Source organism: Ahaetulla prasina, chromosome 2 (assembly GCF_028640845.1).
Source record: "Ahaetulla prasina isolate Xishuangbanna chromosome 2, ASM2864084v1, whole genome shotgun sequence".
Taxonomy (NCBI): domain Eukaryota; kingdom Metazoa; phylum Chordata; class Lepidosauria; order Squamata; family Colubridae; genus Ahaetulla; species Ahaetulla prasina.
In genome coordinates, this window is record NC_080540.1 from 161,584,933 (window position 1) to 161,610,705 (window position 25,773).

Genomic DNA, 25,773 nt, shown 5'->3' on the forward strand with positions numbered 1-25,773 from the left:
AAATGGCAAAACTATTCCTCCTCGAACCGCGCCACCGTTCTTTGGGGTATATTTATAACGCCCATGCCCATGTTCACAGCTTGGAAATTTACAACGGGAGAACTACGACTCCCAGCGTGCACTGGAGCAACCACAATGCACTGAAGCGTATCGAGCGAGAAGCCTCTCTGCTCCTCCCCGGCGCTGCAAAGCATTACGGGATGCGTAGTCTTCTGGCCAATGTTGCCTTGTGGCGGTAGTCTTCGCGTGGACTCCAGCATCCAGGATGCGCCTCGTAGCCTTTTCGAGGCGGCAGGAGACTATCGCTTCCTCTCTCCCGGCCTTTGTGAGCCGGACTGGAGGGTGGAAGGAGTTGTGGCGGCGGCGGCGGGGCAGGAGGAGGGAATGAGCGAGGAGGAGGAGGCGGAGGAGCCTTGCGGGAGCCCGAGGAGCTGCGGCAGCTTCCCCTGGTGAATGACACCGCCTCTTTTGGGACCGTTGCTAGGAGACGAAGGGGCAAGCCCCGCCCCTTGCGCGCCCCCCTCCCCCCGTTCCTCAAGGACCGCGTTTCGGGTGCCCTTGCGACGATCCAAAGGGCCCCAAGGCCCAAGCGGCCATCGGTCACCGTGCTGCAGTAGAAGGCGTGTTTGGTGGGGGTGGGGGTGGGGCGAGATATCCTGGGCCTTGGAAAAGCCAGCATTCGTGGGGAAAGAGACCATCTCGTTAGTTTAGCTGACACCCCCCAGCACGCCGCTGGCTGAGGATGATGAGAATCGAAGTCCTTACCTAGGCTTGGCACGGTTAAACTTTGGTTATGGCTGCTGTTCCATCCTTGGGGTCGCGAGACGGTTGAGTTGTTATGTGACATTCCCGATCCAGCAGAAGGAAAGCAAAAGTTGTGTGTGGGCTGCGTATGTGTGTGTGTGGGGGGGGGAGAGGGGTCAGGGAAGAATGGGACAGAACTTTGAATTAAACAGAATCTGCACTTTTCTTTTTAATACGTGGGACAGAGGTTTAGCTGATGGGGTAATTCATAATGTACAGTGTGGTCGTGCGTGCTATTCCCAGGCAGCTTTGTCTGGGCTTAGAAGATAAGCAGGGATGGGCCTGGTAGTCCTTGGATGAAAGGCCACCAAGAAAGCTGACTTCCATACTTAAGAAAGCAGTATAATTAAGTCCCTATTGTCACCAGGATTGAAGCTTAAACTTGAGGGTATCTTCAACTTTACTGCCTTAAAAGCAGGAATGGGACTGAATAAAAATAGAATACTTTATTGGTCAAGTGCCATTAGACGCACAAAGAATTTGTCTCTGGTGCATAAACTCTTCGTGTACATGCAAAACAACAAAGTAATAATACTCAGAATAGCAAAATAATACTCAGAATAATTATACCAATAAGAGAAGATAGTGGAACAGATGAGACGGATAATAGTAATACAGCCATACTATATGGGCAAATATACTTTAGATAAATAGGTTTCTTGGACTGTGGTCCAGTTGGTTCCAAAACACCGCCTTATGTGGTGTCATTGATTTCTGGGCATTAGAAATAAATGATAGCTCCATGTTTAATCAAAGCAGTCATAGGGGTATAAATTTGTGCTTTCTATTCTACTTGAATATACTCTATTCTCACTGGATTTTTCTACAGATGAAGATGGGAGAGTTAATTTGGTAGTAAATCTTTTAATGAAGAGTTTAATCCTATTCTCATTGGGGAACTCACTATGGAAATTTAGTAGTGGTAAAGTTGTGGAAATTCTGTCAGTGGTAAAGATGGAGATACTTTGGAATGGGGTTGAAAGAAAGATGGTCATTCTTTGTTATAGAATAGTCTTCCTCAGTCTGGTGCTCTCCATGTATATTGAGCTACACCTTTTAACACCTCTGGTAAATTGTGCTAGCTGGGGAGTCAAAGTTGTTCCCCAACATACCTGGAGGGTATCAGGCTGGGAAAAGTTGCTGTAAAGTATGAGATCACAGTAGATACAGACACATTGAAAACAGGCAAGAATAGCTCTAATATTCCTCTCAATCTCCATGCTTCCCTCAGTATAGAGCAAATGCTGGCGTCCAATCCTGGCAAGACCCCGATCAGCCTGCTACAAGAGTATGGGACACGCATAGGCAAAACACCCGTCTATGACTTACTGAAAGCTGAAGGACAAGCACATCAGCCCAACTTCACCTTTCGTGTCACAGTTGGTGACATCAGCTGCACCGGTTAGTTGCGGTAAAGAATAAGTATATTGATGAACCAGTTTACCTTATTTTTCATTGGTCTTTGTGAGACTAGGCTGAAGCTGCCATACCTAAATAGGAAAAGTAGGTACTTAATTAAGCAGAGTAGACAAAAGCAAGGAATCTTACCTAAAAAATTCTTAGGGGAAGTAATTAAGAAGGAACTCAGTCATTAAGGAAACCTAGGAAAAAGTCATCTGAATCGGACAAAAGAAATTGGGCCTGAGCACATGGAAAATCCCTCCCCAAGTCCTGTTAACAGCTACCAGATTTGTGAATTAACAAAACAAGGTGTCGGTTGTCCAACTAGTGAACCCAAATCAAGGAAACACTCTCGGAAGCTTTGAATTCCCAAAAGTAAAACTTTATTGGATACACCATATTGGTACTGAAGAAACAAAATCAGCTCTGGTTTCCCCGCGCAATTGTTTGCCTAATTAAACAATAGCTTCCCCATTTCCCCACCCCTGGGTGATCACATTGTCCAATTATGAGACGTCTGTTTGTTGTGGGAACACTCCATCTTTTTCTCCAGCACCTGCAGCGGTGACCTTGATGGTTTCCATGCTCTCACAATCTCCGCATATATTCTTATTCCATTTCCCTCCTTCCCTCCCCCCAGATCACTGGCAAGTTAAGACGCATTAAACTTTGAAAGGCAAAGTGGTTCAATCTTGACACAAGGACTTTGGAGGATTAAAAGGGGGTCCTGAAACTTACTCTTTGAGTTATCTTTGGAACCAGACTTCTGCCCCTCTGGCTAGTGGTGCCAGCCTAGTTGAGAAGGATGCGAGTAACTGTGGGGTGGGGGGGGCATGTGAGAGAGAGCAAATATATATATATTGTAACCAGTAAAAATTTGCTGATTTTGCCTTAAATTGTGTCCCAATTCACAATATCATTTAGACTTGGGTATAATTCTTTAAAAAAAAACATCTGCAATAATAGAGCCCCCAGGTTCTCCCTGTAAAAATATAAATGTCCCCTGGTGATTACTAGTGGATTTTGCAATCCAGAACTGATAGCTCTACACCATCTCTCCAACTTTGTGATCCTTTGACCCCCTGAATTGTTCAATGAGTATGCGCGACTTCCCTCTGAATAAAACTAATGATTTAATTGATGTTAGGATAGGATAAAGGATAAATAGATTGCTTGTAGTAAAATGAGCATTTAAAAAAATAAACACTTTTAATGTATCTATTACAGCAGCTTTTAAACTTTGTTGTATTGCAGTTGCACAGTGTGCTAGGCAAAATGAGAAAGGAGGGCCAGAATGAGTTTTAATGTTCCTACTTTGTCTGCACAAGTCTATTCAGGGTTTTTTAAAAAGTATGACCTCCCCCAAGTTATTTGCAATTCTCCCTTGGGGGTGGGCGGGGATGTCCTGAGCCGAAGTTTGGGAATCCCTCCTGTAACCTGCTTAACTCCTCGCTACTAAAGCTATGTAGGGCTGGGCCAGGCCTATGGAAAATTTCAGGGATCCCCATGTATGCCCCCTTGATTTCTTATCATCTGGCAGGAAATAATAAATGTTTCACTCATTTTGAAGTTCTCATTCTGACTTTGGCTTGGTATCGGCATCTCTTTCCTTCCTATTTTCAGGCCAAGGACCTAGCAAAAAAGCTGCCAAACATAAGGCGGCAGAAGTAGCACTCAGGCTCCTGAAGGGAGGAAACATGTTAGAGCCGACACCGCTGGATGAAGCCAGGTGAGGGACTTACCTGCTTGGGATAGTTCTAGAGAACTAATTTTAAGAATTACCAGGGCATCCTCTGTCTCTAGCACTGTTTATATTTGGTTCATCTCAAAAACTTAAATTTGTGTCCAGTTTGGATAAAGATGGGGATTTTCTTACTATTGGTGATGATGGGCAGGTAAATAAGCCCCTGATATATTTGGGGTATATTTGAGCAAGCTACCAAAGACCAAAAGGACTGCAGCAAAAGAGCTTAAATAATCTCTGTGTTCTCCATGATGAACAAGCCTCTAGGTTGCTTGTTCTGCCACAGCATTACAATTCTACTGGCAATGCAATATTTCCACCGGTATTCTGCATTTATTCATCATTTAAAAAGAACTAGTTTTATTTTGACAAATCGGTAGCCAAGTGCTGGAATTAGGCAAGGCTGCAATATATTTCTTGCACTGTTGAAAACATTAAACATTCTTTGAAAACATTTGTTTTATATCTGCACTCTGAACTTTTTTTCATGTATGTTTCTTCACTTTGCATCACAATACTTGCAATACTTTGCAATACACAATACTTTTACTGGGCCAAAGTATGAAATATCGTTGATCCAGCTCTACTGCAAGTCATGTTGAGATTTCATTTTTCCATGATGTTATACTGTGTGCTACTGAATGAACACTGAGTTTATTCAGCACATGGATCTATGGGCTGCTCTTTACACTACCAGTCAGCTGAATTAACTCCTGAACTAACTCAGTTTCTGGGTTCACGCAATACGCTGAACCATAGACGAATAGAATGGCTGGGTTCACACAACACATTGAACCAGACACCAGATAGAAACCTTTGTCTCAGCAGGTTTATGGGATTAGAGTAGTTTAACGGGCAGACATTAAGCAATAAAAGGAAGCTTGGGTAGAGGAAATATTCTGGAAGGACAAAAGTAATAAAAGTAGATTCTGCAGTTCAAGTTTGGCAATCTCTGATTTCATTTCAAAAGCTTTTCCCACTGTATGGATTTCTGCTACTGAACGTGCTGTAATATTTTCACCTTCTATTTTCAAGCTCTCTTTCTTTAGAGCCCTTGGCTCTGACCACTGCTCCGGTGGCTGTGCCTGTACCCATCCTACCAGCAGCCTCTCCAAGGTAATGGGATAATTACTGAAGTGAAAATACAAAGGGTGAGCCGAATGGCTTTAAACTCTTCCTGTTTCCCTAAAGCCCATTACTGCTCTGCTAGAACAAGCTGGATTCTCCGAGTCGGGGTTCCTGGTGCTTGTTATTGCCGTTTTGCCCCTATTGCTCTTCACAGACTTCCCCATCGTGTCCTTTAGATGGTTTGGATTTCAGTTTCTAGAATTCCAAGCTAAGCATGGGTTTTCTGGGGCAGAGATCTAGCTCACTTGGAAGGTGGGTAGATTGGGAAGGATTGGGCAGACATAGAGGATGCAGATATATGGAAAGTACCCCTTTTCGTTTGCTACTCAGTACTCTGAGATTAGTTACACAGGTCTGGTTTGCTGTTGGAAACACCAGTGGTTCTTATCTGATTCACCTTATGTAAAACACACCTGTTTATCTTGAATGAATTTTCCCCTCCAACCTAGGGTCAGGGTTCCGACTGCAGCCCTAATAAAAGGAGAAGCCTCAAACCAGTTTTCAAGAAAAATCCCATTATTTGTTAGGAGTGCCATATTGGCACGGACCTAGTGAAGCCAGCTCTGACCCCACTCAGTTCGCGCCTGGCCTCTGACCCTGTTTCCCCCTCCCCCCACCAAGGTGTGTCATCAGTCACATTCTCCAATGAAACAATTTTGCGGGTCATAGAAGTCACTCCCTCTGGCCATTATCAGCTTCTGTGGAGATGGCCTTGACTTTGGCCAGCTAGGATGTGCATTGTTTTGACTGAGGTGCAGATTCCTCGATGCAGCTGCGAGGCTCGATTCCCCATCCCCCTGCCTATGGCAACTCGGGAGCAGGCTAGGGAAGTTTCACGAGTTGACACCTATTTATTTATTTATTTATTTATTTATTTTATTTGATTTTTATACCGCCCTTCTCCCGAAGGACTCAGGGCGGTGTACAGGCATAATAAAAAACCGACAATACAATATACAAATTTAAAATACGATTTAAAAAACTTATTTAAATTAGCCCAGTGATTAAAATTTACCATACTAAAACCCCGTTTAAAATTAATAAATTTAAGATTAAAATCCCAATTTAAGCCAGCCCAGCGAGATAAAAGATGAGTCTTGAGTTCGCGACGAAATGTCCGAAGGTCAGGTATTTGGCGTAAACCGGGAAGCTCGTTCCAGAGTGTGGGAGCCCCACAGAAGGCCCTTCCTGGGGCCGCCAGCCGACATTGTTTGGCGGACGGCACCCTGAGAAGTCCCTCTCTGTGGGAGCGTGCGGGTCGGTGGGAGGCGTGTGGTAACAGCAGGCGGTCCCGTAAGTACCCAGGTCCTAAGCCATGGGCGCTTTAAAGGTCATAACCAACACCTTAAAGTGCACCGGAAGGCCACAGGCAGCCAGTGCAGTCTGCGCGGGAGGCGGTGTTACATGGGAGCTACGTAGCTCCCTCTATCACCCGCAGCTGCATTCTGGACTAACTGAAGCCTCCGAGTGCACTTCAGGGGAGCCCCATGTAGAGAGCATTACAGTAATCCAAGCGAGAGGTAGCAGGCGCATGAGTGACTGTGCATAAGGCATCCCGATCAAGGAAGGCGCAACTGCGAACCAGGCGAACCTGGTGGAAGGCCCTCCTGGAGGCGGCCGTCAAATGGTCTTCAAGCGACAGCCGATCATCCAGGAGGACACCCAAGTTGCGCACCCTATCCTTTGGGGCCAGTAACTCGCCTCCAACAGCCAGCTGCGGCTGCAGCTGACTGAATCGGGTGCCGGCATCCACAGCCACTCCGTCTTGGAGGATTAAGCTTGAGCCTGTTTCTCCCCATCCAGACCCGTACAGCTTCCAAACACCGGGACAGCACTTCAACAACTTCATTGGGGTGGTCCGGGGTGGAAAAGTACCAGGGCATCCTCTGTCTCTAGCACTGTTTATATTTGGTTCATCTCAAAAACTTAAATTTGTGTCCAGTTTGGATAAAGATGGGGATTTTCTTACTATTGGTGATGATGGGCAGGTAAATAAGCCCCTGATATATTTGGGGTATATTTGAGCAAGCTACCAAAGACCAAAAGGACTGCAGCAAAAGAGCTGTAATCTCTGTGTTCTCCATGATGAACAAGCCTCTAGGTTGCTTGTTCTGCCACAGCATTACAATTCTACTGGCAATGCAATATTTCCACCGGTATTCTGCATTTATTCATCATTTAAAAAGAACTAGTTCTATTTTGACAAATCGGTAGCCAAGTGCTGGAATTAGGCAAGGCTGCAATATATTTCTTGCACTGTTGAAAACATTAAACATTCTTTGAAAACATTTGTTTTAAATCTGCACTCTGAACTTTTTTCATGTATGTTTCTTCACTTTGCATCACAATACTTGGCTTTTACTGGGCCAAAGTATGAAATATCGTTGATCCAGCTCTACTGCAAGTCATGTTGAGATTTCATTTTTCCATGATGTTATACTGTGTGCTACTGAATGAACACTGAGTTTATTCAGCACATGGATCTATGGGCTGCTCTTTACACTACCAGTCAGCTGAATTAACTCCTGAACTAACTCAGTTTCTGGGTTCACGCAATACGCTGAACCATAAACGAATAGAATGGCTGGGTTAACACAACACATTGAACCAGACACCAGATAGAAACCTTTGTCTCAGCAGGTTTATGGGATTAGAGTAGTTTAACGGGCAGACATTAAGCAATAAAAGGAAGCTTGGGTAGAGGAAATATTCTGGAAGGACAAAAGTAATAAAAGTAGATTCTGCAGTTCAAGTTTGGCAATCTCTGATTTCGTTTCAAAAGCTTTTCCCACTGTATGGATTTCTGCTACTGAACGTGCTGTAATATTTTCACCTTCTATTTTCAAGCTCTCTTTCTTTAGAGCCCTTGGCTCTGACCACTGCTCCGGTGGCTGTGCCTGTACCCATCCTACCAGCAGCCTCTCCAAGGTAATGGGATAATTACTGAAGTGAAAATACAAAGGGTGAGCCGAATGGCTTTAAACTCTTCCTGTTTCCCTAAAGCCCATTACTGCTCTGCTAGAACAAGCTGGATTCTCCGAGTCGGTGTTCCTGGTGCTTGTTATTGCCGTTTTGCCCCTATTGCTCTTCACAGACTCCCTACAGTCTTCCCCATCGTGTCCTTTAGATGGTTTGGATTTCAGTTTCTAGAATTCCAAGCTAAGCATGGGTTTTCTGGGGCAGAGATCTAGCTCACTTGGAAGGTGGGTAGATTGGGAAGGATTGGGCAGACATAGAGGATGCAGATATATGGAAAGTACCCCTTTTCGTTTGCTACTCTGAGTACTCTGAGATTAGTTACACAGGTCTGGTTTGCTGTTGGAAACACCAGTGGTTCTTATCTGATTCACCTTATGTAAAACACACCTGTTTATCTTGAATGAATTTCCCCCTCCAACCTAGGGTAGAGTTCCGACCGCAGCCCTAATAAAAGGAGAAGCCTCAAACCAGTTTTCAAGAAAAATCCCATTATTTGTTAGGAGTGCCATATTGGCACAGACCTAGTGAAGCCAGCTCTGACCCCACTCAGTTCGTGCCTGGCCTCTGACCCTGTTTCCCCCTCCCCCCCCAAGGTGTGTCATCAGTCACATTCTCCAATGAAACAATTTTGCGGGTCATAGAAGTCACTCCCTCTGGCCATTATCAGCTTCTGTGGAGATGGCCTTGACTTTGGCCAGCTAGGATGTGCATTGTTTTGACTGAGGTGCAGATTCCTCGATGCAGCTGCGAGGCTCGATTCCCCATCCCCCTGCCTATGGCAGCTCGGGAGCAGGCTAGGGAAGTTTCACGAGTTGACACCTAGACTGATTGGCTTATGCTTTTCTTTGCAGTCAAATGTAGATTCCAGGCAAAGTTTTTCTTTCTGAGGGCCCTTCAGGCAGCTCCCTGGAAAAAAAATTACTGTGCCTTTAATTAGCAGTGGGCGAGTGTGCATCGGATATCTGAGTTAGCAACGCTTTGGGGGAGAATTTTTTTTTATTTTGTGTCATCTTTTACTCAGAAGTTCTCCGCTGGACATAAAATCCCCAGTATCCCCACAACAATCTGAGTGCAATCCAGTTGGGGCCTTACAGGTAAGCAGTTTTCTTGGCTGTGATATATTTGCAACCTCAGGTACTTTCTGCTGACAGCATTGATCAGCTTCCCTCAATTTGGGTGCTGTCCCACTGCACTGAATACAATTTCCATAATATAGATTGGGTAAACACCAGGAAAGGGAAGGGGAAAACTCACATGGATGCAGGTTCTAGTGTACAGGTAGTCCTCGACGTACAACAGTTTGCTTAGTGACCATTGAAAGTTAACAGCGGCACTGAAAAAAGTGTTTTATGACCGTTGCAGCATCCCCATTGTCACATGGTTTATATTCGGGTGCTTGACGACTGAGTCACGTTTCTGACGGTTGCCATGTCCCAGGGTCATGTGACCATCTTTTGCCACATTCTGACCAGCAAAGTCCGTGGGGCAAGCCAGGTTCACTTCACAACCTGAAGTTAATTAATTAATTAAACAACAATTAATTAAAAAAAACAATTAAACAACAGTTAATTGAACAACTGCAGGGATTCTCTTAACAACTGTGGCAAGACAAGTCGTAAAATGGGGCCAAACTCACGTAACAAATTTCTCACTTGGCAACATAAATTTTGGGCTCAATTGTGGTCGTAAGTCGAGGACTACCTGTAGCTTTCTCTTTCAGCATCAGGCTTTGTAATAGAAACCACTGATCTATGCTGCCGGCATGCAAGCTGCGTGTCTGACATTGATTCTCATTTGTAACCTATTCTGCGAACCAGGCAATTCAGGCCCTCTCCTTCCTTTCGCTTCATCTTTTGCTTAGGCAAGAATACCTGACCTAATTTCAGTGCTTTCAAGGCCCTGATTTTTAAAAATGAGACATTAGCCAACATTTAGAGGGCAGGAATAGGGAATCAACCACATAGTCACATCCATCTGATCCAGTGGTGAAATGTAAAATTTGTTGCTACCGGTTCTGTGGGCATGGTTTGGTGGGAAGATGGTTTGGTGGGAAGATCGTGACTGGGTGGGTATGGCCACCTTTTTTTTTTTTGCTTTTAAAAGCATTTTTTTCTACAACCTCTTCGGCCGAAGAGGTTGTGGAAAAAATGCTTTTAAAAGGCTCTGACGGTCCTAGCTAAGCCGCACGATCATCGGAGGCTTTTTTTAAAAACTTTTAAAAGCATTTTTTCGGTCAAAGAAAAAATGCTTTTAAAAGTAAAAAAAACCCAATCCCTCTGATGATCGCGTGGCTCAGCTGGGCATGGGGGGGGGCAGGGATTTTTGCTACCAGTTCTCCGAACCACCCGCCACCATTGCTACCGGATTAGGCGATCCGGTCTGAATCAGGAGCATTTCACTCCTGATCTGATCCTCTCCAGTACTTCTCCAAGACTCTCAGGTAGTGGAGCAGTTTTGGAGGAAAGCCTAAGAACTATTGTAGGAAAACAACCTGTCAGTATGTATGGGTCTTTTGGGATCATGCTTTTTAGTCAGAAGGAACATGGGCTTGCAGCTCTGGAATAAAACCAGTCACGTATGATGAAATCAGTCACATGCCCCATCTCAAAAAGTCAATGGTAAATTAAATCAGTTTTCTCAGCCCTCATATTGTAAGTAAAATGCATTTACTGTGGCCCTAGCTTTCCAAGTTGTCTTGATCCAACCTGTAGCAATAGCAATAGCACTTAGGCTTATATACCGCTTCACAGTGCTTTTACAGCCCTCTCTAAGTGGTTTACAGAATCAGCCTATTGCCCCCAACAATCTGGCTCCTCATTTTACCCACCTCAGAAGGATGGAAGGCTGAGTCAGCCGGTGAGATTGAACTGCCGATCTGCTGACAATCGGCCGCCAGCAGAAGTAGCCTGCAGCAATACTGCATTGTAATGACTGCGCCACCACGGCTCCTGGTGGTAACCATATTTGACCATAGCGAAGATTAGTTAAAGCTGGCTTGAGTCTTCTCCCAGTTATCAGCCAAATGTATGTTAACTTAATGCAACCATTGTACTAATTGATGGTTGCATTATACTATATATTCGAGTTTCTAAATATAGTAAGTTGTTTTTTTACAAATACCAAAAGAACAATGGGGCCAGATCTGCCCCTCCCATTAAGAATCCAGAGAGGAATGTTTTTTTCTAATCTGCCTCTTTCCCCAGGAACTGGTGGTGCAGAAGGGCTGGCGACTCCCAGAATACACCGTCACTCAGGAATCCGGGCCAGCACACCGCAAGGAATTCACCATGACTTGTCGTGTTGAAAGGTTTATTGAAATAGGTATACTATCATAAGATAGTCATTGTAAAAAAGGGGCAGAGCATCCTCCCTTCAGTGTGACTGCAGAGTCCCATGTCAAACTGTGGATCATATCATGACCAGCTGTGGCATGCAAAACCATCCCGCGAGATATGCGCGGCCCCACTGGCCTTCACGCGTGCGGGAGTGCCGATACCTGGAATAGCGGCGGTCCATCGCGCATCCACAAGCTGGCACCCAAACGCCCAGATACCGGCATGGAATCGCGCCTGACAAACAGCTGGCCATCACGCGTACGTGCAATGTCAACCCAGAAGGTCGGGTGCCAGCCTGCGCATGTGTGCCAGAACGCCACTCTTCCGGGTTCCACCACTCCCACGCGTGCGACGGCCAGCTGACCGGCGCGCGTGTGATCACAGGGACGTGGATTAGGAGCCAGCAAGGCCATGCATTCTTCACAGGACGATTTGGGGTGCCGCTTCCAGCACGCATGTCATAGGTTCGCCGACACTGCCCTAGGCTGAATATAGAACCTGTTAATATTTTACTGTGTTTTTTTAATCTAGGTGAAATCTTAATATATATTGCAAGTCCATGTATGATAAGTCATACGATAAATAAATATCATAAGATGTTAGCAAAGAATTTTAAATCCACCTATGTTTAATCTGTTTAGTTTTTAATTCCTTTTTATTGTGTAGGTGTTGTTGACTTGTTCCTTCAGCAATCCCGCTGGTGTTTTTAAAGGCCTTTTTAAAAGAGTGGGAAACTTCCCAATAACAGGCTTAAAGTGAAAGGAGGAATGGTGCCCTTATAAAACAAGATGGGGGAAATCAAAAGGCAATGTGCAAAAGCATCCTTCACTCACATACACCCAATTAAAGATACAGGAATGTACAATATGAGACCTTCCAAGGAGCTGGCTGAAAGGCCCTAAAAAAACAAGTCTTTATAACCTATATTCAGGGTTTGGGGTAAATTTAATTTAGGATCAATATATCAGTCCTGTTTTCAAATTGCCATTCCAATTTTTCTTTTCCCACCAGGGAGTGGCACTTCCAAAAAGCTAGCCAAACGCAATGCTGCAGCAAAGATGCTGGTTCGGATCCATAACGTTCCTCTGGATCCACGGGAGGGGAGTGAGGCTGAAATGGAAGAGGACCAGTTTTCTATTGTGAGTCTTGACGTGACACTGAAAAATAGAGAAAAAAAGACCAAAGTCTCTCTAAATGTGGATGTGTTTTCATTTAAACAAAGAAGTCAGTTCACTGATAATCCTGCAAAAATGCAAAACATCTGTTCCAAAAAGCAGATATAAAACTCAGTAAATAGCAAATATTCTGCCCAAGATGCATTCCGAAGCGAATGCAACTTGCCAACCCTGGCGTTGTAAAACGGTAGTAGCTTGCCACAAGCCTCCTATGATTCTGTGAAAATTTTATTATCTCAAGGATGTAAAACTTTTTCACATCTTTGCTCTGCATTTTGGCTTGCACTTGGCTTGCACTGGGCCAATTAGATAGGAGAAAAACTAAATTGGTTTTAAATGTTGTTAGTAATTTCTCAAGAATGTGATGAATTTTCTATGGATTTAGAAGGCTGTCCTGCTTCTCTGAAAGTAAAAATAGTAATAATAAAGAAGAGACAAGAAGAAGCACACATGTACCTTGGGAAAAGACAATCCCTTGGAACAAATGAAATTGTATAAGGGGTCGGCACCCAACTTAACCCAAGGCTTGGAGAGAAAATCACAGTATCAACCACATGAATCTCTAGAGGGATGCCGTTCTTGAAGGCAGGCACCACAACAAGAAAGTGTGGTCCCAATGCAATGGATTGTTTAATTGAGGTAGCCCAGGGCGTATCCATTCTCTTTGGTTAACTGCTGTTTATCCCAGACAGGCAAAAACCATAAGAGAAAGTGGTGCCTCAGGTAGTCCAGCTGTATAGGTGTTAACCAGGATCTTGAATTGCACCCAGATGCCTACTGGCAACCAGTGCAGCTTGCAGAGGAGCAATGCCCCGTGGTAACAGGCACAAACAATCAGAACCACTCATGGATAGGTCCAAATAGATATTTTATTGTTGATCACTATATTACAAGAATCTCACCAGACCATTTGCCTTCTCTTGGGAAATTGCAGGTGTTGACCTGAGGGTTTGACCTCAGATGTTTCACCTCCCAACAGACTCTAAATTGGAATGTCTCTTTACTCCCCCTAGAAGGGCTCCCTCCCCTTCAGCCGGTGGTTCTGCCACATTTCGGCATATAGCATTGAGACATGCTCGTTACGGCTTCTACTGTTTTAGTCTGGACTCAATAATTATAGCTTCTGAGTGGCCTGCAAGCGCAGCCTTCATGTAAGGCAGATTGCAATAGCCCACCTGTGGGTGACTAGGGCTCCACCATCAGGAGGTCCTTGTCAGGGTTCCAAGTAACACCCCCAACCAAATAAAAACTCCGAGGCCAACAGTTCCTCAAAGTTCCATTTTATTAGAGTTGTCATGTTGGCACATCTGGGAAAACCCGAATCTGAAGCACCTCGGGTTTTCCCTACCCAAAAGAAAGTCAAAGTCCCTTCCCCTGCACCCACATGTCCATCACATGGTCCAATCAATCCACCGTCCCAACTGGAGATGTTTCCCAGTCACGCCTCTACAGGTGCAGGCTGAGCGTCCTTGATGCCCAGAGAAAAGAATGTTACTTTGGCTATCTATTTCTACCCACTCCATGCAACCCCCACCTCCCAGTTTCCCACAACAGGCCTATGCACTAAATGTGGCAGTCCTGAAGATCCAAAGAGAAAGATGGCCTCCAGGGCTGATAATCCTGCTTGTCCAAAAATAGACGTAATGGGCACCACACAAGATGAACATCACTTGTACATCAGTTTCTGTCCCTAAAATACAATTTAGTGGCAATTTTGGAGGTTTCCTGTGAGCCAGAAACATCCCATGCACTGTTTTCAACAAATTGGGGAAACAAGTCGACCAATATGATAGAAAACATAGCATAAACAGGTGTCCTTTGAATATGCAACCGAGGACTGGTTCTTCTCCTCTTCTCTTCTGACTCATGGTTTGAACAAGGCTAAAGATTCGCCCTTCCATTTCCCAGGCTTTTGTGTATGCACAGAAGTATTCTTATACGGGCAGAAAGGAAGAGAAAGAAGGTAACGAAGTGCTATGCTAGGCAGCTTTATGGCTTACATTTGTATACCAGTTTACTTCTTAATAGGATGGAGTAAATATTTTGTCTTTGGCTTAAGTAGCAAAATATCTGGGGTGAATTCTGCTCAATCATCCAGACTAAGAACAGAATATATACTCTCTCCAGTTCGCCATTCATGGACCTCAAAGGTTTGGCGTCCACATAAAAATCATTGGAATCAGAAATATGGCCTGCATTTCCCAGAACGCATTGGGGTCTGGGTTCAAAGAGTTGAACTCCAAGGGCAATGTTGCATTTCCCCTTGATGCTGTAAGAACCTTGTTCTCAGTTATGTTGTCAGATTTCTGCATCTTGGGCATCTTGAATGTTAGAACTTGGAGTACAGTAATGTGCTAATTTAAAACAAGCAGTTCCCATTCCCAGATCCTGCAGAGTGGTAGCTGCTGATTTTTAGATGAAGGGCCGGTAATACCACTGCGTTCTCTAGAAATTTAGTAAAGAACAGAGGCAGAAAACTAAGGATAATTGTGTAACAGCAGAACTACTGTACGCTGAAATCTCTGAAAAAAGCAGAACCTCCGTGAACACTTTTTCCTACTTAGATTGCAGGAACCAAACTGGATGGGATGAAAAGTCGGGGATCCGGTTGCACCTGGGATTCCCTGCGCAACTCAGTGGGAGAGAAGATTCTTCATCTGAAAAACCATCGAATCTTCAATACCGGGTTCTGCAACCTCTTGAAGGAACTTTCCGAAGAGCAGAGTTTTGATATCAGCTACCTTGATATTGGTAAGGAATGAGGCAGAGATTAGAGTTAATAAAGGTTGTGTGAATTGTCTCCTCCCTCCTGTGCATTGCAGGGAGTCCTCATTTAGTGACTGCTTCATTTAGTGGCCAGCTTTACAATGCTGATAAGAAAAGTACCTTTACAACCAATCCTTCGATTTGGTACCTTTGCAGGTCTGTAAAATAAAGGAAAGCTGAAGTAAGATCATAAGCACAGGAGCGGTTTCACTTACCATCTGCTTTGCTTAATGACTGAGTTGCTGGTTCCAACTGTAGACACTCAATGAGGATAGCCTTATTTATTTGTCCATTTACAAATGGAACTTTGTGTTTCCCAATTGCACAGTGAGCAACTGGGTGGCTGAAAGCAAATGTGGCCAGGCAAGCTTAGAATGATCCTTTAAAGTCAGAGAGAACTTGGGTGAGCTTGGAGCTACATGGATCACATCAACGTTTGGCTTCATGAAAGAGAAATATTGACTTGGAACACAAACCAAATAAGGTCAGGATTTTGGTACTGCAATGTTAGTCTGCTTTAATTTAGGTATATATTTATTAGATGTAAAAGAGGAAAATATTGAAGTGATCACCAAGTCAGGCAGATTTTTGTTTGTCTATTTTGACAAGTACGTCCTGCTATCTTTTAGGAATGACACCATTATACTCTGGTACAATAAACTTAAGCAGGCTGCTCCTACTTTCTTTTTAAAGGGCAATAGTCATGATACAATGCAGACTAGCTCTACAAGGAAGTTGTATTTGCTCTTGAGCAGAATGAAAATTTAAAATATTTAATTTAAATTCTAATTCAATAAGCAAAATTAGAAATGCATCATTTCTAGAAGTAGTTTCAAAACAAGAATGGAAATATGAACAGAAACACAGTTGACAAACCTATTCTGCCTATTAAGGTAGGATTTTCCCAAAACATTTAAAATTCGGAGTAACAGAAATGTAAAAGAATCACTTTAGTGATTAGATATTTTGCTGTATTGCACACATCCTGGCATTTCATTTGAGAATAGGTTTGCCTTCCCCAGATTTCTGGATGAGAATTACAAGCTTGAGTATCTTGCAGCATGTCCATACATAGTTAAGCCACCTGGAATTTGCAATTCATCCATATCTAGGAGTCAACTTGTTCCCCATCCCTTCCTTAGGCTGTCTGGTAAGTACATGACTGTAGCAAAATTTTAACACTATTGTATTAACACCACCGTGCTACAGTAACTCACCAGGTTGCCTGGTGAAGCTCTCAAAAGCAGGATCAGACAGTTGCCATTTAATTTGATAGGCCGAGATAAATTGCCATTGACCATACTAGATGAATCTGTAAGTTCTTTACTATCATAGCTATGTGCTAAGAAAATTTTCTGTCCTGTTACCTTGTTTTAATTGCCAGGTTTTTAGATATTGTTTATCTGTTGCTCTGCTTCCATTTTAAGAATATTTTCATCTGAATTAAGAATAATCAGTATACAAGTAGTCCTTGATCTTTGACTACAATTGAGCCCAAAATTTCCGTTGCTAAACAATCAGTTGTTGAGATTTGCCCCATTTTACCTTTCTTGCCACAGTTGTTAAGTGAATCACTGCAGTTTAAGTTAGTAACACAGTTGTTAAGTGAATCTGGTTTCCTCATTGACTTTGCTTGTCAGAGGGTCGCAAAAGGTGATCACATCATCCCAAGATATTGCAACTGTCATAAATATCAGCAACTGTCTGAATTCTGATCATCTGACCATGGGGATGTTGCAACAGCCATATGAAAAATGATCATGTTACTTTTTCCGGTGCAGATGTAATTTCGAACAGTCACTAAATGAATGATTGTAAATCAAGGACTGTATGAGATCAGATGCAACAGGTTGCTGTTTTTCTGGTTTGAGTAACAGAATGGGTTTTTTCCCCCCCCTCACAGATGAGACGAGCATAAGTGGCCTCTACCAGTGCTTGGTGGAGCTATCTACACAGCCAGCCACAGTATGCCACGGCTCAGCCAATTCCCGCACTGCTGCCCGCGCTGATGCTGCCCGCAATGCCCTTCAGTACCTCAAAATCATGGCTGGAGGCAAGTGAGAGGCATGCGTCTGGCAATGCTGCAGATCCATTGAGGAGGCCATTTTGTTTTCCTCTCATGAATCGACGTGACAGGAAGGCAATTTGATGGGGCTGCAAGAAAGGAGGGTTGGAAGAAGTTGGCTGAACTGGAAGACTTTGAAAAAGTTGGCCGAAGTTGCAGCAGTGATGGGGTTTACAAAGCCTTGTTTCCTGACGGGGCAAGGACCACCCATCTGGAGGCTATCCTGCCTCTTTGCTCACTTGGGGTCACCCTTATTGTTCTCCGGGACATAAGCACCGACTGATTTCTATCATGTTTGGGAGTTGCAATAAAAAAATGGGATTTTTTAAAAAAATAAAAAGTTGTCCTGTTTTATCCCCAATTCTTAAAAGGAATCAGGCATGCGCATACAAGGGAGCTGTACCTCCCTCACCATATGCCATAAGCCAGAAACCTTCAGACTGTTTGAGCTATTTGTGATCTTTGCTGGTTTAGACGCAGTCCTGCATACTTGAGGGTGAAAAGTTAGCATCCCCTTACCCGCATGCTTATTTTCTATCGGGAGGGAGGGGCTGAGACTGTAAATCCCACAAAGACCAACAGACTTTCTCCAGGTGATTGAAGTCCAGCAACCTCTGGGAAGCCAGTTTGTACCACTCAGGTATGGAAAGAAATTTTGAATTGTCCCTCAAGCCTCCCTCTCGTGTCCAGAAAGCATTTTTCTTTTTTTAAAATGGAGTTTCAAACAATTTCACCTTTTACTTAATTTCTCTAGATTGTCTTCTGTCTCCTCAAACCAATATTCATTTTTGTAGAAATGATTTCCTCCTCCGATATATTGTGCAGTCCCAACCCAAGGAAAGAATTTGAACAGGTAACTGGTCCCGTAAACAGCAACTGGGTTTTTCTAGTTCAGATGGAGTCAGGTGATATTGGGCTACAGATCTCTTATTCTAGGAGCTGTATTATTCAGCTATTTTGGACATATGAGATATAGAATAGGATATTAATCTTTCAGTGTAATGAATTCTCTATGCATTGTGCAAAATCCATTTTGGGGAGAATCTGCATTTTGCAATGTTTTAAAGACTCGTTCCCAGACAGGCGTTGCCAATATCCAACACCACTGTGACCAACAGACAATTTTTTTTAGCATTTTACAGAGGAGGAAGAGGAAGTCTTTGCATAAAAGCAGACTTCACTTACGTAGATGTACTCACCTATGAAGGCACAGGTAATTTTCACTGTAATTCTTTTTCCAAATGTGCCATTCATTCCCCCCCTTAGAACTGAATACCATTCCCTAACAGAAAGCACTGTATAGATACTTTGAAGTACAGCTCCCCTCATCCCTTGTTCAATGATCCTGTAGACCAAGACTAATGAAGATTGTAGCTGAAGAGATCAATTGCAGAGAGTTACCGCTAATTTAAATGACAAAAGGACTGCAGTATCCTCCAAGATGTAACAATGTTGTTTTATTATTGTTGACAACAAATAAAATACAGGTCCTTAACAGGGATGGGCCACTCATATAAGGCTGAGTGACAAGACACAGAAATAAAGAAGCAGAAAATTAAGGTGTGGCTCGCGTCCAGTTTGCCAGGATCCAGGAAGCAATTACTTTTGGTGTTTATTTTTTCTGGATTGCTACTTCCAGCTTCATTTTTTCTTGCCAAAGCGTTGTGGGGCAGCCATACTCAGAAACTGAGGGGCCAGAGAATCCCAAGCCCGTGGTTTGATCCGGCCAGCGCTTCTTAAACTGCTGGTCCTGACTTCACGGCCAAACCTATAGAAAGGATCAGAAGCAGAGAGCAACACAGGGAATGCAGTGCCTGAAGGGACAAACTGGGTCCTCTTTGGGGAAATCAGAGTAATACTCCCGCTGATCTTATCTCCAGCACTAGCTGGTCAAATGACTCCAGAAAGCTCAGAAACAATGAATTATAGGTACCATTTGCCTCCAGGACCTGACTCTGAAGTGAATTGGATTGTGGTTCAGGAAGTAATCAGTTCTTTTTAAAGGACAGAAAGGTGAAAAGATGAAAGGCATCCCTTGGAGTTATACATGAATAGGGATGCCAACAAATGGATCATTTATTCATTCAGTTCTGAGTGCACTTCATAGTACTGCTTTGTATCGGACAGGCAGCATTCATTTGCACCAGTAAGCCAGAAGTTGTATGTAGCAACAGCAGAGGGACGCATAAAGAACTCCGTTCTGATTTCCCCATGTTTTTCCCTTCATAGCCTCGAGGAAAAACGAACCAAAATTCAATTTCATTTTGCCCAATTTCTGCCTTGCTGTTAGTTTCAAACCAGGATGTAACATAAACACTATTCAATTGCTGAATAAACACAACAGAAAGTCAGTCAGCAATTTATTTCAAACACAATTCCTGCTTTGTACAAAGGTGTAAGCCAGGAATTCAGTAAAGTAAAACAACCTTGGTTAATTTTTCTCTTACAGCTGGAACTAGCACTTGACCTTAGTTCATGTAGCACACGCAAGGACATAAAAAAAGAACAAAAACGCACACACACACAAACATTTTGAAAAGCTCTAATTGGATAGCAGTTACACATCTCTTGTTCTCTTTTAATTACCTCTAAATTGTGAAGCTGTTGCCTGATATTTACAAGATATGATGCCACAAGAGGTTAGCAAAATCTCTCCAAATAGCACATCATTTGGATGAAAAGTATAAGTAGCCTTGCCAGAGGAGTAGCTGGATGTTCTAACGCAACCACTGAAAAAATGTTTTTCAAATCAAATCCAGAAAACTGACAGAAATGAAACTTTGAAATTGCCCATTTGCGTATTTGCTCCTATTTCACCTGAATACATAGTTCTGCTTAATAAACCTGTAATCAATCATACCTCTGTGGCTGGAATAGGAAGGAAGGGCTGCGACCAGATCTCTGCACAGCATGGAACAATGTACGGAGAAGGATGCCCAGCAGATGGTCATCGGGTAAGCTCTGACCAGTGTGGTCCTCACCCTCTTGTGGCTGTAGGAAGAAAGCCTGGAGTTCAGAGCATGCAATTGGACAGAAGGAGAGTTTGCCCCAAGTTTAAAAGGTGCAACAGGTCAGATGAAGTCCCAAGACAACAACTCAGCAGGAACAGTATGTAGGTGTTGCATGCTGACTGTAGCTTCAGCTTGAAGACCTATGTATTGGAGAAGATCTATCCTGCACCATAACAAAATAAAGGCAGCTGTTTCCCTTTGCTTTTACTTTAGTGGCTGGATTCACACAATATGCCTAGCCCGGTTAGTTAAAGATCAAAGGTTTGCATTCATGCGACATGTTAAGCTTGGTTAGTTTTAATCCTAGACTGATTTTAAATGGGAAGTTTAATGTGTTGGGAAACCTAGATAATGTGTTAATGTAAGTACCTTGCAAACCCCAAACATGCATTAAGTGTTATGCAAACCCAGCCAAATATACCTTGCCTTTAGATTTTGATCAGCCTTCTACAGCCTGGCATCTTCCAGCTGTATATGTTTACAGCTCCCATCCTCCCCAGCCAGGTTAGCAATGGTAGGTTTTGAGGGCATCAGGCTTGGCAAGGCTGCTTCAGATTTAAATCTTAAAAGTACATTCTGGTTTAATTTTTGTCCAGTACCTATAACAAGAGAAATATGACTCTGAGTTGGATCCTGGCTATATTGTTTTTTTATCTCTCAGTCTGCGTGTTTCTTAAAACGCACAGCTAACCTGTAGCTTTTCTATTTCAGCCCCTAATACACTGTGAGTCTTTATAGGCTGCCTATCAATCCTGAATTTGCAAGGACACTTTTTGGGTAAACTGATGCCTCCATATCAGAATATGACAGGCTATGTCAAGCTGGGAATTCTCTTGCTGCAAACATGCCCTTAGAGACACCAGGAAGCAAAGAAGCCTCTTCATTCTAGTCAGCTGAAGGCGCCCATTGATCAGCAAGACAGTTTTAAGATTCCTAAAGGGAACTTTTTCCCCATGTTCCTTTCCCAACAGCAGCCATATAACAAAAAGAACAGAATTCCTCTAAAAAGACATCCTAAAGGTCATATTTATCAACTGTGTAACTTGTGAAAAAAATCACGTAGGAAGCTATTTCCACAAATACACCAGAAACAAGGTATATATACAGTATACTATTTATCGAGTGGTCACTCATTAGAGCACATGTCCACAATACGTAGGCAAACACGGATGCTTGTTACTAGCGTAAGGATGGCGAACAGCAACATACAAGCTCTCACAACTTGAACCTCCTTATGCCTTTTGTTGCTGGAATCATGCTTCGGAAAAAATGTGAAATTCTCAAGTTGCAGCATTCTAAGTTCTATACACAGCAAGCACGGTAGTCACAAAATAAATGTGTCCTAATCCACAAATAATTCCACACACTTTGCAGATGTTTACTGTACCCCTTTGACCGAGCTCTACAGAATTATCCCAGTTCTTTATTAGCACCAAAATTAATTACTACTTTCTTAAGACCACCTACTGAGTCTGGAACTGATAGCAGATAGGAGGAAGAATAATAGAAGAAACTAGAAGAAGAAATCTGGTTTAGCCACAGAGCTTGGTGGATCACAAGGATGTTTGTTCATCCTTCTTGGGGAGTTCCCAAAATATCAGAAAAATGATTGGGACTCAGTAATAGAAATGAGCAAAGGCCATTAGCTATAAACCTGTCACAGTTAGGCTTGTTTTTTCTCTCCTGGTCGAGCTTCAGCTAACCTTCTCACCTCCAAACTGGCAAGCTGATGCCTTGTCTCTGTTGGTAGGAAAGGTGCAAGCGACTGTCCCATTTGGATGGGTGTAACAAGGGCAGCCTGGCTATAGCGGATGGGTAGTGGGAGTTGGCACATCTATAGCCAAGCTTTCCTCTGGTCAAGTTCAGGCTTGTTTCTCTCTCCTTCGCCCACCTTACAAGGTTGTGGTAAAGATGAAATGTAGTGGGAGCAGGAGGGCGACTATACATCCCTGCTAAGCTAAATGTCTATGGAGATTCAGTCATGCAGGTCAGGGATGTAGCTCTAAAGAAGCTTCTCAGATGAGAAGCCAAATGTCTTCAAAGAAAAACCAGAAAGTCCAGTTGCTTCTTGAAAAAGTACCTTTGGAACAACCATGATCTGGATCAGGGGTCTCCAACTTTGGCAACTTTAAGCCTGGTGGACTTCAACTCCCAGAATGCCCCAGGGAGTTGAAGTCCCCCAGGCTTAAAGTTGCCAGGGTTGGAGACCCCTGACCTGGATGACCGAGAATCTCCACAGACCCCCGGTCTAAAGTTTGGAGGAGGAAAAGCAGCTTCGCCACGGACGCCTCAGCCACATCTGCGGCTGAAACTTTTCCCTCGAGGAAAGGCGGGAAGAAAGCAGATGGAAGGGCAAAACAGTCCCCGCGTCCCGCTGGGCTGCTTCCTCGGCGGGGTGGGGAGCGGGGAGCAACTTACCATCCAGTCTAAAAACCTCTCCCGGTAGCCATTGGGTTCTTCGGCCAAGAGTTCTTGGGAGCCGAGCGCCTCCTCGAGACTCCGCACCGACCTCAGGCCGCCCGAGAAAAGCAAGGCCAGCGCTAGCAAAAGGCGGGAAGCGTCCATGGTGGTGGTGGAAGCGCCGCCGCTCCTTCTCGCCTCTCGGCTCCCCACCCGTCCTGCTTCCCTTCTCCTGGCAGCGCCTTTATATCTCCTGCCATCCCAGACGCGGGGCGGGATTGATGACAAGGGGTGGCGGAAACCGTTTGCGGGGCCCTGCGGCAGCTCCCCGTGACGAGCGGAGTGGGACCGCGACGGTCCCTGACAAGAGGCGAACGCCGCTGCCGTCTGGGGCCGCATTGCGCGCTTATTGCGAGGATAAATCCAGCAGAATGGCTCTTTTCGGCCCTAGTGGGACGCCTCGGCTAATTGCTTGTTTACCACGCTGTGTGGTTTGAGCCGGGGAAACCGAGGCCGGCGATTGGGACGCTGACCCCCCCCCTCCCCACACACTTTCCACCACCACTACTCCCATCGTCTCCTGCAAGCCGGCTTGGATTGATGGGTCTACTAGAGCCTCCAAGATAGGCTTGCGCGGGACGGGGCATTCGTCAGGTGTTTTTTTTCCGCCAGCCGCTTTTCAACAAGCCCCGCTTTCCCTGCGGCATTCACGTCGGCAAAGCACGCTTATAATGAAAGCCATTTACAACACACGGGATGGGGAAGGGTGTGTGTGTGTGAGTGCGCAGAGAGTTTGCCTGGTTGAAGGGCTACACCGCCCAGCCACCTTAACATTTAACAACTGTCTCACTTAGCAACAGAAATTTTGGGCTGAATAGAATAGAATAGAATAGAATAGAATAGAATAGAATAGAATAGAATAGAATAGAATAGAATAGAATTTTTTATTGGCCAAGTGTGATTGGAAACACAAGGAATTTGTCTTGGTGAATATGCTCTCAGTGTACATAAAACAAAAGATACGTTCATCAAGGTACAACACTTAATGATAGTCATAGGGTACAAATTTAACACTTAATGATACAACATCTAATGATAGCCATAGGTTACAAATAAGCAATCAGGAAACAATATCAATATAAATCATAAGGATACAAGCAACAAAGTTACAGTCATAAGTGGAAGGAGATGGGTGATGGAAAGTCAACCTAGATTTGATGGGGTTAGTCAAAGAGTTGAACTGGGTTTGACCTGAAGATCCAACGATCAGGGAGCAAACGGATAGAATGTCCATTTTATTTATTAGATTTATTTTCTCTACTATGCCCAACCTAAGCACCTTGTGGTGCAGGGAGCAAGATAGTCAGGACTGGGCAAAGCCAAGGAGCCGCAGTGCCTTTGCTTCGGGAAGGAGTGGGGAGAGCATGGAGGGAGAAGGCAAGTTTTTTCTTCAGGAAGAAATTGTCTGGCAGCTCCAGAAAACTCAAGCCATGCAAAACTGCACCATTTCCTTTGAAGCAGGAGCTGAGCCAGTTCTCTTGCAGAATTCATTGCCTTGGCTTCCCCAGGTGACAGAAATTCCTGAGCCCCAGAAGGACATTTGGACCTGGTGCAGTTTCTGACTAGCTGTATCTTTTGCAGATAAAATAAGCTACAGATAGTCCTAACAAAGAGATTGTACACATATGCCTGTTTGGATTCTCATATTTTACTAAAACACAGTTTGCTTTAACCAAAATTTTTCACTAAGATAAATAGATAGATAGATAGATAGATAGATAGACAGACAGACAGATAGACAGACAGAGATGATGGTGATGATAGAGATAATGATGGTGATGATAAATGATAGATATAAATGATATATACATATATCCAATCTTTCATTTTTTGAATCTGAATGTGAGAGGCATGTTGGCTGAATTAGATTTGTTCCTGGATCCTTAGAATTTTTACCTGAAAGGGAAGAAATTCCATTGACAATATATGGCTTTCATTCATGCTAAAGCACTTCACACAAAGCCAATTTCTTCCTGCCAAGCCTTTTCATATAAGAAAAGTCTGCTTCCGGTGCAAAAGTGTTTATGTGTTTGTGTGAGATTTTTCTGTACAACCCTTAGGCAACAGGAGAAAACGATGGATCCATCTGACCACATATTAATTCATGGGCTGTGTTTCCTGCAGGCTTAATAAGCAGCTGATTAATACTTCCAATAACAATCAAGTGTTTTCCTGCATTGGCACCATGGACAGGTTGGTATCCATCAGTGCAGGGAATAAGCTGCACAAGGTACAGCTTTTTGTTTATCAGCGATACATCTCTGGGTGGAGAAGCAGACGATAAACTTATATTGCAGTGAAAAATGGCCTGTAGGCGCCATGTCCTGCTGGTGGTGAATAAACCGAAGGAGGTAAAGCAGCAGGTGGGCAACACAGGGAGGGAGGGAGGGAGATGTAAAAACATATTTCTCATGTTTCAAACTGATTGCTTGCTGACTGATTGCCTTTCTCAACTCTTAGGGCAAGATGTTCCACAAAGTAGGGGCAGCAGAAGAAAAGGCCCTCTTCCTTGACCCCGCCAGTCAAAAACCTTTGATGGACTCTGTAGCATGCATTCCCCGACTGACTGAGTGGGACGGGCTGATGTGATGGGGTGAAGCCGGTTCCATAGTGATGCTCTCATATATATTAAAACACTGGGTGGGGACTCTGGAACCTACCTGGTTTCGATGAACTACAATTTCCAGTCAGTATGGCCAATAATAATCATCTAGATGTCCATAGGCTCTTTGATCCTGTACTTAGCCAATTTAAGAAGAAAAGGAAAGGATTCCATGAAGGTGTACACTCAAAGAGGCTTTTTTCAAAAGGCAACTGGACAGCTTATTCTTGAGGAAGAAGAAAAAGATGAGTTTCTCTGCTCATCCAAGAAGCTTCATCAGTTTTGGCAGGATGGTGGGGGATA

General features: G+C 43.8%; 2 protein-coding genes across 5 annotated transcripts; one reads left to right on the plus strand and one right to left on the minus strand.

The window, feature by feature from the left end:
* Window positions 1–211: 211 nt before the first annotated feature.
* On the plus strand, window positions 212–25,697 carry TARBP2 (TARBP2 subunit of RISC loading complex). 4 transcript variants are annotated; one of them, XR_009153902.1, is made up of 10 exons: window positions 213–449; window positions 2,036–2,205; window positions 3,829–3,934; window positions 7,925–8,005; window positions 9,078–9,150; window positions 11,260–11,377; window positions 12,403–12,530; window positions 15,131–15,317; window positions 15,661–15,816; window positions 17,236–17,372. XR_009153902.1 is itself a non-coding variant. In XM_058173461.1 (9 exons), the coding sequence occupies exons 1-9, from the start codon at window positions 220–222 to the stop codon at window positions 25,379–25,381; spliced, it is 1,146 nt and encodes a 381-aa protein (XP_058029444.1). In that variant the 5' UTR covers window positions 212–219; the 3' UTR covers window positions 25,382–25,697. The 4 variants fall into 4 exon arrangements, 3 of the variants coding, with proteins under 3 accessions (XP_058029444.1, XP_058029445.1, XP_058029443.1); XM_058173461.1 differs by lacking the exons at window positions 15,661–15,816; window positions 17,236–17,372 and adding an exon at window positions 25,329–25,697 and having other exon boundaries at window positions 212–449; XM_058173462.1 differs by lacking the exons at window positions 15,661–15,816; window positions 17,236–17,372 and adding an exon at window positions 16,355–17,219 and having other exon boundaries at window positions 212–449.
* Window positions 18,832–25,314, minus strand: NPFF (neuropeptide FF-amide peptide precursor). Its single transcript, XM_058173463.1, has 3 exons — window positions 22,827–25,314; window positions 20,258–20,388; window positions 18,832–19,165 (listed from the first exon to the last, which is right to left on the minus strand). The coding sequence occupies exons 1-3, from the start codon at window positions 23,205–23,207 to the stop codon at window positions 19,039–19,041; spliced, it is 639 nt and encodes a 212-aa protein (XP_058029446.1). The 5' UTR covers window positions 23,208–25,314; the 3' UTR covers window positions 18,832–19,038.
* Window positions 25,698–25,773: the final 76 nt, after the last annotated feature.

Bases quoted from the DNA above. Each gene is read 5' to 3' on its own strand.
- NPFF (XM_058173463.1), bottom strand. From the start codon at position 23,207: ATGCGGCCCCAGACGGCAGCGGCGTTCGCCTCTTGTCAGGGACCGTCG. The intron at 20,389-22,826 runs GTAAGTTGCTCC...TTCTTCCTACAG, and splicing joins AGAGGTTTTTAGACTGGATG to CCACAAGAGGGTGAGGACCA. The intron at 19,166-20,257 runs GTATGATTGATT...TCCTTTCTATAG, and splicing joins TTCCTATTCCAGCCACAGAG to GTTTGGCCGTGAAGTCAGGA.
- TARBP2 (XM_058173460.1), top strand. From the start codon at position 220: ATGTTGCCTTGTGGCGGTAGTCTTCGCGTGGACTCCAGCATCCAGGAT. The intron at 11,378-12,402 runs GTATACTATCAT...TTTTCCCACCAG, and splicing joins TGAAAGGTTTATTGAAATAG to GGAGTGGCACTTCCAAAAAG. The intron at 12,531-15,130 runs GTGAGTCTTGAC...TTTCCTACTTAG, and splicing joins AAGAGGACCAGTTTTCTATT to ATTGCAGGAACCAAACTGGA.